The following is a 14,430-nucleotide window of genomic DNA, read 5'->3' on the forward strand; positions in this document are numbered from 1 at the left end:
ACAGAGTAGGTGTTGTTCCCCGTGTTTTGTCTGCGAGGTGGAATTCGCTACAACTGAAATGATTAGACCAAAACAAAGAAAGCAAATTTCAAAACTTTCAAGCAAGGTTCTGGGAAACTAAGCATTTCACGCTGTTATCTGATATTTTATAGAAGAGCAATTCAATTCACTAACTAGTTAGTTGCAGATCTATTCTTCTCCAAGAAAACCACTTAGATGGTGATTATAGTATGTAATACAATTTCCGCCAGTAAAAGGAAACAAAATACACTTTTATGACAAGTAAAAGTCATAACGACAAACTTATAAAAATAATGACTTTGAGATACGAAGTCATTGTTTCGATAATGTTTCACACAATGACTTACAGGATTTTCCATCACATTGCAGAACATTGACTTCCATTATAATGGCCTATTGTTTTAATTTATACTTTTAGGAGTTTGATTATTAAGATTAGGGATTTGTTTTATCGTTTTAAATTAGGGACTGGTGATACCGACAAGAGATGTGTGAATTCTGCCTGTGAGCATCAGCTCAGGGGAAAATAGCCCCACACCCTCCATGAGCACGCGCTTGTCTGTGGCAACATACCTACCAAACACAGCATGAACAATGAATTTAGGTTTTATCAAAGCAATTTGTCAGGGATTTGTTAGCACTAGAAATAACATTTAGCCTAACAGTTACACTTTAAAACAATTATTGTTTAAAACAATTATTTGGATTAAAAAAGTGAGTTTTATACAAAAATGGGATTTATGTTACTAACAATGTCAGGTCAAGAAGCCTTAAATAAAAAATATTGAGCAGAGTATTGTATTACTGAACTGAAATGTAAGTAGCTGTAGTCTGATAAGCCATTCAGTGCCGCTGTATCACATGCTGCTGAACACTAAGGTAATAAAGTATTGAAAATAAAAGAATAACCCTGAATACAACTAAGTAATCATTCAAATAGAAAAGTATCCACTGCAGCATTTCATAGTTGACACATTTTGACTGACACATACCTTGTTACACTAATCATTCAGTATTTATTCCAGCATATTTGCTGTCTGCACAATTGCACTACTGTATTTGTTTATAATGTACAGAAAGTGTACTTAATTTATATTTATCTTTCACATACATACATATACATAACAGCTAAATGTTTGTTTACCTTTGTTGCCTCTGCCACGGAGGTTATGTTTCTCTGTCAACAAGATTATGTAAAAGCTACTACTGGAAGGGTGTAGCATATGCCAAGGAAGAACCCATTCAATTTTAGAGGGGAATTGGCTTGGCTGAGGTCTGCGCTCTACGAGTGCCCTCCTAGTTGTCCTTTTATAACAAAAACAACTATTTCTACACATGTGCATTGAGAGCAACAAAAAAAAATTCCTTGTATGTGCAGTGTACATATACCTCGGCAATAAAGCTAAAGCTGATTCTTATTTTGAGCAACTTTACAGTGGAAAACTGAGGCTGAAGCATGGGTATGCAACACAACTTTATTGAAACTATTGAAGCAACATCAATTTACAAACAAGGAAACGGGAGCTCATTGAACATAAAACACTTTTTTTTTTTAGAACCAAAATGACAGAAAATAACCGAGAAGGGGAATAAACTCCCAAGGGTTGGACCAGCAGTGGCAGGTGCATTTTTTTATACAAAAAATAACTTATGAAATCTTTCAAGTTTACAGGAATATTGTAACACATGGCTTGTGTAAATCGATGATTGGATTTACAGCTCTGCTTGTGTTTCAGACTTTAAATGATTTAATATTTCCAAATATCAAAGCAGGCATTACTTTGATTTGAGACAGGAAAAATACCACTGATGTAGAACGAAAAAAAAAAAAGAGGACATGAGTGAGCTGGGGCGAATGCATTTCAATTTTGAATTTTCAGTGTGGTGCAAGTTAGTCAGTCACAGTCATTAAGAAAGGCCTTCTCAGGATCGTATTGCCTGAGTGCTGCCTCTCGACACTCCTCTCGGTCCCTGACCAGCTCCCCGCTTGTAGTTTGGTTGGTAACCATCCTTGAGCAACAGAGGGGAAAAAGAAAGACCGACATTTTAGAAACTTCTCCAACAGACAGCAAAGGGGACACAAACAAATCCAGTGTGAGGTCTGAATGCTTCTTTCATACCCTCTGATAATTCCCGTTTGAGTAATCCCGAGGTGTGTTGAACTGAGTCTGTCCATAACCAGAGTTTTGAGTGTTGGCGAAAGGAGGGCGATAACCATCATAGCCACCTGAAAATAGGAAGACTTTAAACTTAAAAAGCTCCTCTTGAGATTTACAATAAAATAAGCTCCGACTGCTCTGCCCCTTTCAGACATGCATGCAATTTTACATGTCAAAAAGCGTCTGCGTCACTAACGCAAAAGCCACAACAGCAATCTCACACGGTCGAGCCGAGTAACATCGCCACAAAAACCCTTAAAACTAATTAGAATTTAATCAAAATGCCTCGACTCAAAGGCAACAGCAGTATGAGGTGAAAGACACAGAGGAATTAAATTCCCTTCGTGTTCCTCTTTCTTGAGAGCACTTTAATATCATCTGAAATGTTTTGTCTTTTCTCCCTGTAACTCAAAAGAGGAGAGAAAAATCTTGCCAAGGCCAAATGAGATTCTGAACATCAACTGAGGCTTTAAATGTCTTTTTAAATCCATCACTGGCGTAGTCTGCAGAACAGAAAGCACTTTCCTTGATATCAAATTCTTTCCAACTCAGCGATGCCACTGAATAAAAGTCTGACTAAAGCCATAATGTAACTGACATTTCTGTCTGAATAACAAAAAGCCATTGCTTTAACAGATAAGATGAAGCCAGCCATGTCACATATTCCGTGTCTGAAAAGGGATTCATTGAAAATAAAATGATTGATTTGTGGCTGTGGAACGTGAGCTTACCTCTGAACCCATTCGATGAGCCTCTGTAGCCATTGATCATCCCCCTGGCATTGCGTGGTCCACCGCGAGACATGCCTCTGCTGTTGTAGAAGGACTGACCCTGTCTGAGGAAGCCTGGGCCCTGCTGGGGAGGCTGTTGATGGCCTCCTGTCTGGTCTTGGGAATGGAAGGCACCAACTACTAAAAAACACAGTGGGTGCCCCAAAACAGATGCAAGTCAATCTCCAGTCAAAGTCAAACACACAGTATTTACATGGAAGGAGTTTGACTGGATCTTAATCTCAGGAAGACACATTTTGCACAATCAATCCTGTAAGTAAATAATGAAAATAAAAAAAACGTTAAATATGCCCACCAGACTGCAGTTGTTCTGGCTGCATCTCTGTCTGCTCCACAGGATGCTGCGGCTGGCTGCTGAAGGCTTGGTTGTAGCTGTTCTGGTATTGGTTGGCCTGGTTCAAAGCCTCTGTCTCATTAGCTGGAGGGACTGGGGCATTGAGGTTGAACACCTGAGGGGAGAACAAGGGCCGCATTGTAGTGAAGCCAAAACTAGAGAAAAGGTCACAGGCTCATTAGGAGTAAAGTCCATTTCTCATTGCTTCACTAAAACCCATACAACTACAATATGATGAGAGAGCACTTAAGAACTCCACAAACAATTCCTAATGCAAGTCATTAACGATTTTCTATGTTGATTTAACTGGCAGTGATGCACAAAGTCCTGCAAAGACCTTTACTTTTAATCTGCATGACAAGCCAGAATTTCTGGTCTTTGAGTTAACTCAAAGTATTACATGATTTTAATACTTTGAGTTAACTTAAAGTATTACATGATTCTATTACAGGTATTATTTGATAATATGTGCGATTATTCAGTAAGTTTGATTGACTCTTCAGTAAGTGTCATCACAAGGGCCTTACTGTCTGCATTGACTGGAATGGTGCTGCGTTGACATTGATGCCACTGCTGTGTGGAGCTTTGGAAACGGGCTGGAAAACTTGCGTTGGAGAGACGGGTGGGAGAGCTGTAGAGGGTGGAGGTTGCTCTGACGACAAGGACATGGAGGTCTGTTGAAGAGGGAAAACAATTTCAGGAGGTCAAAACATTTTTCAATGTCATTTATTATTTAAGAGCAGGTTTCACAATTAAAATTCCCAAATACATTTTCTTGGCAGGATGAAAAGATATGCTGTATGCTGAGGTCATGTCCTCGGTATATTCCCTCCCTATTCACTTGTAGGTTGTTGAATTATTCACTTACACAAAGTGAACATTTTACAGGACGATTCCAGCTGCACCATGCATTTAGTCAACTAAATACAGGAATAGGTCTGTTTGTATGCTTATGTTGTGCTCACAGATTCTAAACAAGTTTTGACCATTTTAAAATATAGTCGCAAATTGTCTAAACATTTTCTGATTTAAAATCGGGTAAACTCTAATTGTATACGCAGCAATTTAAGAAGGACTTTTCTTACAAAGGGACTCTTTCACAGAGCATCATCGTTTACCTGGGTGGGGTCGATGGTTTCTGCTGAGGGCCGAGGATCTGGCATGTGTGAGGTCTGATACATGGGGGGCGGAGTTGGGGAATCGATAGGAACCTGAAAACAGAGTATAAACAAATTCTCTCTCAACATGTCTTCAGTGTGGCTACACAATCAGTGTTTTCCATTCGGGTTTGATTACTTACTTGTGTGGGCTCTGGTTGGACAGGAACAGTGTTGGGTTGCAATAGCCGGGACTCTGGGTGAACTAAGAAGATTTGAGCATTGCACCTTTAGTAAACCAGAAAAGTAATTTCAAGCTTTCAAGTGTCATTTTTACACAACACATCAGAGCGCAGTTTCTCTTTGCCAAACGTACCTGGAGGACACACCATCTGTGGTAAGTCCATGTTCTGAGCGGGTTTCATGGGCTGCGCTGAGACAATGGCCGGGTCAATGGGCTGTCCGTCAAACTCCAGCATAGAGTCCTGAGAGCAGAGAAGTGATGAGCACCAAGCTATTCATCTACAGTGAACAATCCTTCCTAGCACCAAGTCCCAACCTGCATGAAGTTGTACGTTCCCTGCATCTGTGCCATTAAATCCTGCACCACCTGCTTCCGGACCAAGGGGTCAGCAGGCGGCACGGGAGACGCTAAATTCAAGGGGTGGATTTCCATGGCAACAGGCGAAGCCGCAGGCCGCATAGGCTGCTGCTGCATGGCGCCGACTGCCTGAGAGTAGAAGGACAGACCGATTGGGTGAGTAAGACACATACAGGAGGAGGAATAATGGAAAATTAAACTAATTATGCTTATTAAATGTTACCTGTGGGTAAATTGAGTCAGCTGATAATTAAACATGTAATATGAGGCTAACAGTGTAGATATTTCTTCTATGACTGTTGATCATTAGGGCAGCTTGATTATTCCAAAAATTATAAATCTGCACAATATTGAGATTATTTAACAGGATTAATCATTGACTTTGGAAACATCATGCATTTATTACATTTAAATAAATCATGTCTTTTTTCTTTCAGTGGATTTTCTTAGACTTTAAAAATAAATCTAAAAAATACTTGTTGTATACAAATTGTTTTTGTATAAACAAATACAAAAATAGATGGAAATTATTTTTGATAAATAATAAAACGAAAATCTAAATATTATGTCATGCTTAAGAATACAATGAAAGCCAGGATCAGAAGAACAAAGACAAAAGAGGAAAAAGTCAACTTCAATCCCAGAAAGACAACATCCCTGTGGCGTACCTCTGTTTCCGTGGTCCACTCATCCCCCTGCTCCTCACTGCCGCTGTATGTGCCATCTGGAATGAACTGTCTGTTTATAAACTGGAAAAAGCAAAAATTAGCACACGGGCAAAATGCTAAAAGTTAATATCGGCTCAAAGACTTGAATGGAAAGGGGAAAATTAATCTCACTTCTGTTTTCTCCACCGCAATTGGCTCTGTAAACTCCTCAATTACTTCAGGTTCTGTAAAAAGAACAACTATTTAGAGATTTAGTTATCACTTCATTATGTTAGCATTTTAAAAATAGCGAGTTTAAAAGTAGCACGACTTTAGAGAGCGGTCAGGACCTGGATCAGCAGTCTGCTCTTCTGCTTCTGACGATTCAGCTACGGCTGCTGCTGCTGCTGCCACCGCTACTGCAGAAGATGCTGCCGCTGCTGCTGAGGCTGGCTCTTCCTCCTCCTCCTCCTCACACACGCCATTTTGGTGAGAAGGAACCCGGTCAAAGTACCCACTCAGCAGAACCTGGTCCAAAGTCTCTCTCAGAGCCTTGTCTAGCAGAGGAATATCATAGTAAGCAATTTATTGGAAAGCTAAACAATCAAATCATTATTTTGTGAGCTTTGAAAAAAAAAAAAAACACCTTGAATTTCAGGGGGGCGCGGAGCTCTGTTGGGGGGGGCACGCGCCCCCCCTGAAACAATGGTAGATGAAACACTGTACATAATACTAGTTAACCGAACGTTGGGATTTGAACTGCTGGTCAGACAGCAGAACAAAAACAAACATGCAAACAGAGTTATCCTATAACTAACACATCTGTAGGTTAATAAAGTGAAAACAGGGGGGGGACAGGGCATCGGGGATAAGCAATGAATGAGTCCACAAGATCATTTAGATTTAGCTTTCTAAACTGCACAGCACACTGCAGCAATCAGTCAAATACAGTGCGTTCATTTGGTCTCAAACTCAAATCATTGGGTGCATGACACACAACTCATTTAAATAGCCATTTTAAAAGACCCTTAAAACTTAGTTTCAAATCTTCATTATTTCCCTAAATCCAGGTAACGCACAAGTAAAATAAAACAGCTTTAGGCATTAATAAAAAGACAAAAAAACTCAACTGTTGACATATTGTTTCAAATGCTCCTTAATCCTGATAGATTCACAAATGTACCTTTTCCAAACTGTTCCGACAAAACACGGAAATATTTCATGTGAACCAAAAGTCAAAATACAAGCTGATTGAAAAATATGTTTCAGGGCGTTCAATGCCAAATCTTTATAATTCAACACTCACGGGATGAACTGAACACTATGGCAACATTACGTTAATTCATGATTTAACAAACACAAGGTCTGATGGAGGCTAAAATGTCCTAAATTGCTGAGCGGCTAGACAAGAAATATGCTACTATAACAATCAACGTCAAGTCATTTAACAATCATGACTTGTAATTCACTAGAAGAGCCTGTAAGCTAGCTCAGGCATTTCCACTTTTAGCTCTTCGGGCAAAGCTGGTCAGTGTTTCTTCCTTTACTGCCTCGTGCTTCAGGCCAACAAAGTTGGCTGCTGCTGGAGAAAATATTTCCCTGAGTCACCAAGTGAGCCCTCCTTACTGAGGTGAAAGGCTTGGCTGGTGTCACTACAGTGAACTGGGTCACCAGTATCCTAATGTGGCTCCAGAGATCTGACCAGTGGAACCACAGGCGAGAGGTCCACTGGCACCCTGCCCCGCTGCTGAGTCAGGATAAGCCCACAGCGCTCAGCCCCCAAGCAGAATGCAGCAGTGCGAGTCCTGAGGCCAGATCGCTGAGAATGCAGTACGCCAATATCCCCCAGCCCTGATTATTCACATCACAGAACTGCACACATGCTGCATTAACAAAATACAATACATATGTCACAGTAACATATTAAGACAGGTTTAGGGCCTGCAGAACCTGCAGAAGGTCTTGTATAGACCATTTGACAACTGTATCTACCTTGCCTTGGGATTATTCCAAAGTATGCAACCAATTACTTAAAGCCAGCTTCAACACAATACAAAGCTTAATGTTGACTGCTGTGCCCCCCACCATTAGATAAAATGTCCTGCCAACAATTTTCATCAGCAGCTGGGCCTCTAAATAAAGCCAGTTTGACTTAAATAACAAATCCCCTTTTTATGTCAACTTAATTGTGTTTTAAATGACTGTAGGGCTGCCACTAACAGTTATTTTCAACATCGATTAATCTGACAGTTATTTTCTCCATAAAATTGATTAATCATTGGTCGATAAATTGTCAGCAAATACCGAAAAATGCCCACCACCAGTTTTCCAGAGCCTCAGTTTCTGTCTTCAAATGGCTTGTTTTGTCTGTCAAAGACCCAAAAGATATTCTGTTTACCATCATAGAAGACTAAGAAAGTAGGAACCAGTAGATCTTTGGAATCTTTCTTTAAAAAATGACTAAAATGATTAACTGATCATCAAAACAGTTTCCAACTAACTTTCTGTTAAATGATACTAATCGTTTCAGCTGTTAAATGTAATGTGTGCTTAAAATAATTAGCCAAAACAATAATTAACATAAATATTGAGGTTGACTGCTTGCAACCATTCGGAGACTCCAAGTTAAATTTCACTTACATGTTGTTCCAACCACAGCCTTGTCCTTCCCCTTCCAGCAGGTCCCAAAGGTGCACAGATGCTTCCTCATACTGGTCAACCAACCTGCAAGTGTAGAGATAAGTTATGGACCAAAACAAGTATTCTGCATCCCAACCTTATCAAGATATCAATGCCTCAGACCTACCTGATGTTTTGGTCACGGTCTGGCCCCACTAGCTTGTAGAACTCATCAAATGCTGCAAGGTTTGCATCTGTCAGCAGTGGTGAGCCACCGACCCCCTGCTTCATGTCCTGCCGCACGTTGTCCTCTCCCAGTCGGTCCAGGAGGAACTGCAACTCCAGAATCGTCTTCAGCCTCCTCTGCTCTGACTCCTCCCGCTGCAGCTGTTCCCGCCGTGCAGACTTCTTCACCACCTTCTGGATCTTATGAGATTATGAATGAGCCACATAAAGTAAAGCTACTACAAGTCAGGGTGGACACCACTCTGAGGTAACATTTTAACGCAACAAAAAAAACGGTCATCCTTACATCTTGTCCCAGTGTGATGAACGTCTTCTGCAACTCTCGGCCAAATTCTACGTTATACATGATTTCCTGGAATTTGGAGAGGGCGTCCTAAAAAAGCAAAGGAAAAAAAAGAGATATTTTACACATTGCTAGGTTGTAACATCTTTGTAAGAATGGAAGAAAATTATAAAGGCTTCATTGCACCCACCAGCTGGTCATGATTGAGAGTCTCCCCTTTATCCTTCCTGACTTGATAGTCGTCCAGTTTACCCTGTAATAGAACATCCAAAATGCAGCAAACAGTTAGTGCTTGAGTTCTTCTAGGGCACTTCAGCTGTGGATTGCTTCTGAGAGGGACACTGGTCACATCCCACATACTTAACACAACAGAAATACATGTTGTTATCAGGAAGGATCTGGAACAAATGGCTCTCGACAGTATTCACCTTTTTCTTCTCCATGTTGCGGACCTTCTTGTCGAGGACACACAGCACTTGCTTCATAACTTCAGGCTGTCCACCAAAAATGCCCATTGACCCTGGAGCGGATCCCACATCTGGGCTGGCAGACTGCACTGTCCTATTGGCATTCATCGCTGAGGGCATCTAGAAAATAAAGTGTGAAAGTTTAACTTCTTCTGGTGGTAACAAACATATGCCCACATCAATATAGAACTTATATAAATTCATAAACAAAGGCATGACAAGCATGTCAAAACTATGGTTGAACAGACTAAATGCTGCATGATGACTATTGAGGACATGGTCATGAGATTAGGGCTGCAGCGAACAATTTGATTATTGATCATTCTGCCATTTATTTTCTCAGTTTAATTAATCTAGTCTGATAATAGTAGAAATGCACCAATCAAATACTACAGATCAGTGCAGATTCATTTTCTAATTAGTTTGCAAAAGAAAAGAAAAAGAAACCTGAGCAAACCACCAAATGTTCAGAGGCTGGAACCTGTACAGTTTTTGGCAAATTGGTTAAACAATAACTCAAATGACTTTATCAAAATTGATGCTGACCAATCATTAATGGATTTACTTTGTCAGTTCTACATGATAACGTCAGATTATATGATACATTGGGCCTAGATCAATTGATTTGACAGAGCACAGGAATCAAATATTAGAGAGATTACACACTGTATTGACAAAAGCAAAATAATTAATATATGGAATAACGAAAGTGGTATAAGCTGTTGAGGTGGGATGTAATAGCACAAACAAAACAGTAACGTTAAATTTAAGTTATGTACTACAGGCGTAGTTAGTTATCAATAATGAATAACGTATGCATAACATTGAACAGAACATAATTAATTTTTTCACAACAATTCTGGGCGATTTTTTGACCACGATGTTTTAATATTTGAAGGCGTATACATGCACAATCACAACATATATTTCTGACGCAGGGTGTAAACGATATATAAACATGAAATATAGCTTCATAACAAAATAAGTATAATCTGACTAACAGTTATAACCCTCATCCTCAAAACCCATTCATCATAGCATATGGCTAACTTTAGTTCGAGTTTTTGAACCCCACATTTCTTCCTAATTAATCCAAAACATGTTCACTACAACGCTGGACCTCGACTACCAGCTCCGTGGACCCGAGTCCATCCAACAGTGCGGTCAGCTCGCGGGTGTTATCTGAAGTCTGGTAAAATGGCCCGCACAGCCGTTAGCACAGACCGTTGGTTTAACGTTAGCTAGCATGTTCACGCATTGCTAGCTCGGTTGTCTGGTAGCTACAGCGACGCGTGCTAACCATCAGCCGGCCGGGAGCCGCGTTAACTCGGCAGCACGATTCCGGATATACCCACCTTGATGGTATGTATCCACAGGGGAGCTTGCTAGCGAAATGTACGAAACGGCCAAGTTGTTATTATTGTTGTTGTGTTGCTTTATTTTCTCTTCACTCTAGTGTGGGATCCGCCCCGCCGGCCTCACCGACAACTGAGACGGTGCGAAAGACGGAGAAACTCTTTATAAAAGCGAAGGTCCGTTTTCAGCTGTCGAAGATATGCCTGAATAAATAAACAATAAAAACAAACCACGATAATGCGTAGGATTATACATAACAACATTAACACATATAACATAAACAAAACAATTAAACTGTTTAATAAATGATTAACCTCTCTGCAATTAAACATTATGATGTGCTATTTCTGGTCAGGCAAAATACTCAACAACCTCTTGGCAGAAAATCTGCACAATCATTAGCTTTGATTAGGCTTTTCTATCTCTATCCCATAGTAGACTGACATACATATATAATATGTATAGTAAATGCTTTATCCCTGTGCCATATACAGTATTTTTTTCTGCAGCAGCTGCATCCCTATATGACAGTACCGGCATGTACTATAATAATAATAATAATAATAATAATAATAATAATAATAATAATAATAATAATAATAATAATAATAATAATAATAATAATACAATTATTCTAACATTTCAAACAGGTCAAAAGGTTATTTTGGCCCAATACTAAAATAGGCTGCATGAGGCCAAATGGACCACACAAATAAACTGAAAGTGAGAGTCAGAAAGATCTAGGGCTATTTGAGTTAACCTTGTGACCTGTCTACTTATAACTATCCTGTTTTAAAGATAATTTAAAGATGTTTAGCTGTTTATATAACAAATCTTATAAATCTGTAACTTGGAATAATAAAAACAATAATAATACCATTTAGTTTAAATCTGCTCAGAAATTGCCTTTATGATTGGTTGCAATTGGTTTTGCAGAAACAATAACACGTTAACCACTTTGGTCATCAGGAGAATTGCTGAACATTCCTTGTACTTTGCTGTCTATGTGGTCTGCCCCTTCTGGAGAAATGCATCCATGTATCCTAAATAAAGAATGATTTAAGATTGACCACTAAAAGATTATACTTTCAAAGTTGGCTGTTTTAATAAAAAAAATAAGAGCCCCACCTGTAACACTGTATGAGTGAAAGTGCACCTATGTTTTAGTCTATTGGTCTGAATGATAAAGTATTGTATGTAAACATTGTACTTTACACAGACAGAACCTGTAATAATTGCAGTAAAAATAGAAGTGTATATAATATAATGATATTATAATGATGAGATACAGTTGACAGGGCTAGCCTACTTTTACAGTCCTAAAATTATGACTCCAGCATGTAAAATAGATTTCAAGTTATCAGGTAGACTAAATGCAAGTAGGGATTCCTTTTGAATTGTATTTTCAATAATTTAGAGGTAATCTCAAAAAATACGTTATAGAAATCCTGTACGGTCTTTCCCTATTTTCCCAAATCCATCTGCATCTCAAGTTAACAAACCGTAAACTTTTCACAAAAGATAAAAGTTAATTCAAGGATTATCATTACATACTTGATTAAATGAAAAGAGTCAGGTATGTGGAAGAACAAAACTGGTTCCAGAGATCGTGCCAGTGCTGTTATCTTTACTGCCACTTTACACCAGTAGGTGGCAGTAAAGCTCAGCAGTATGACCTTCAACAAAACACTGAAAGCGTGTGACTGTGCTTTCAGAGAAAGTTTCAGTTTATATGCATCTAAAATATGTAGATCTACTATACATTATAACACATTAATACATTGATTGCCAAATGTACTATTATAAAACACAGTTAATTGCTTACTTAAACACACATGCAGCACATATGCATACACACACTATAAATGATAAATGTGGAAAACAAATGAATGCATATTGGATTTGCTTCACCCTTGAGCGCAGACTTTACATCAGTATTTAAAGTGGAGCAAACTAACCAAAAGAATGTAAAACCAGCTCTCTTTTGTTTTGCCAAATACAGGAAGCAGTTAACATGGCTGCACAGCGTTTTGATTGCACTGTTCCACTGAAAGTGTTTTCTTTTAGGGATAATACTGATTATGGGAGGATCCTGAGGGTAAGTGAAGCTCCCTTTCAACGAGGGACTAATTTCCGCAGCCTGCTTTATTTCAATCAAAAGACAACACAGAACACAGTCCACCTGGACATTTTCTAAAAGATTTCCAGGGTGTTTCCACGTCTGACCTCCTGACCTTTACGCCTTGACATTTTAAAACTTACAATGAATCCCACAGTTCTCTAATTCAAACCTAAGTGGTAACATTGCATAATACAATATTTCCATATTTATAGACCCGTGGTAGTTTAGGAGAGGGGATTTGAAACAGTTGCCAGTTATCACTTCACTTCAGATTAAGCAGGAAGTGGTCGGTTTTGCTATTGCTGTTACAGACTTTGTGTTATCAAAGTGTCAACAATACGTCCAGAGTTCCCTTATTTCAGGAAATGGGCCTGCAAGTCTGTGTGCTGATAGTCCATGATGTATAGATAACCATCTTTGTTCAACTACTAATTAGGAGATCTATTTAAATCTCTAATGATTCAGCAAGATGCTGGATCTTGGTTGTATATCCTGCAACTTCCTTGCTATACTTTTCTATTTAGTATATACTGCATAAATTCACATTATTTGCGAGCATAATTCTGTTGCTTAATGCTTAAGGCCCATTTTCCAGCTGCCCTCATATTCCACACTGCTTTCAACTCCACAATGCTCTCAGTGCCAAACAGGCAAAACAGGAAGCTGGACATGAGTGACACCACTTCCCAAAAGGTTGTCTACATTCTTAACTGTTTGTTCCCCAAATTCTACATTAGATAGGAATAAACGCAGAAAAATACATTGACTTTGCAGCCCGTGACACAAAATATTTCAAGAATCTTTTTTTACAAAATTCAAATTGAGACATGACGCTTGCACCTCCTGAGATTTAGGAAGCCTAAAGACACAGAACAGGGTTTATACCGCCTAATGACAACAAGCTAGTTCTTATGGTGCGCTGTAAGCCATGTTACTCCTATCATACTGAACCATCTGGAGTCAACCTGTCTATCTGAGAAGCCATGAGAGCGGTGCCATCATGCATGGGAGGGGGGGTAGGAAGTGAATGCAGAGTGCACCAACCCCCCAGGAAAGCTTCATCTCTGCATGCCAGTTGCACATCCTCTGGGCTTTCTCAGTCAACTTCACAGGAAGTAGTGGATGACTTGGGTGTCTTATCACAACGGACTTTTTCTTTTCTTGTTTCTCGTCTTTCATACATTTGTTCTTGAACTTTGCGATTGTGCAACATGACATTATGGAGGATCGTGGTACCGATTCGTCTTTTCGATTCGGCTCTTTCGAACCCCAGTTCATTATTGACCTTGTAAACGTAAAGATCCACTCAGTCGCTAATCTTCCTCAGCAGATGTAATATGATGAAATATACTGTACATGCATTTCCATATTCTCTGAGCACTTGAGGCTTGGCTTAAAATTGAGACAGAGAAAGATTGCATAATACGATCCAAAGCTCCAGAACAGCTACAGTGTGGACCATGCGGTCAAAAATGTACTTAAAATCTCAATTTGTAAGCCAACATGTACAAGAAGTCCTAAAGCTAATACAAAATAGGTATTTGAACATCTCCTTGACAACTGGGCAAACTCTTTCGGCTGAGGGAGGTTGTGTGATATGATGGAAACTCTACATCAGCTGCAGAGTATACATTGTATCAACTAATGTGGGTTTTTTATTTAGTTAAGACTAAACGCCACAAGAGCC

General features: G+C 39.3%; 1 protein-coding gene across 1 annotated transcript; it reads right to left on the minus strand.

Annotated features, from left to right (window-relative positions):
- Window positions 1-1,476: 1,476 nt before the first annotated feature.
- caprin1b (cell cycle associated protein 1b) lies at window positions 1,477-10,775 on the minus strand. The gene is given in 19 exon segments (XM_029434466.1): window positions 1,477-2,031; window positions 2,142-2,248; window positions 2,912-3,091; window positions 3,267-3,420; window positions 3,833-3,979; window positions 4,424-4,516; window positions 4,606-4,667; window positions 4,779-4,887; window positions 4,962-5,132; window positions 5,672-5,752; window positions 5,843-5,895; window positions 6,001-6,207; window positions 8,291-8,321; window positions 8,323-8,374; window positions 8,457-8,695; window positions 8,802-8,888; window positions 8,989-9,051; window positions 9,227-9,385; window positions 10,621-10,775. Coding segments are annotated over 18 exon segments (2,082 nt in total). The 5' UTR covers window positions 10,621-10,775; the 3' UTR covers window positions 1,477-1,944.
- Between the last annotated feature and the right edge of the window lie 3,655 nt (window positions 10,776-14,430).

The sequence above is a fragment of the Cottoperca gobio genome, chromosome 6 (assembly GCF_900634415.1).
Source record: "Cottoperca gobio chromosome 6, fCotGob3.1, whole genome shotgun sequence".
NCBI lineage: Eukaryota > Metazoa > Chordata > Actinopteri > Perciformes > Bovichtidae > Cottoperca > Cottoperca gobio.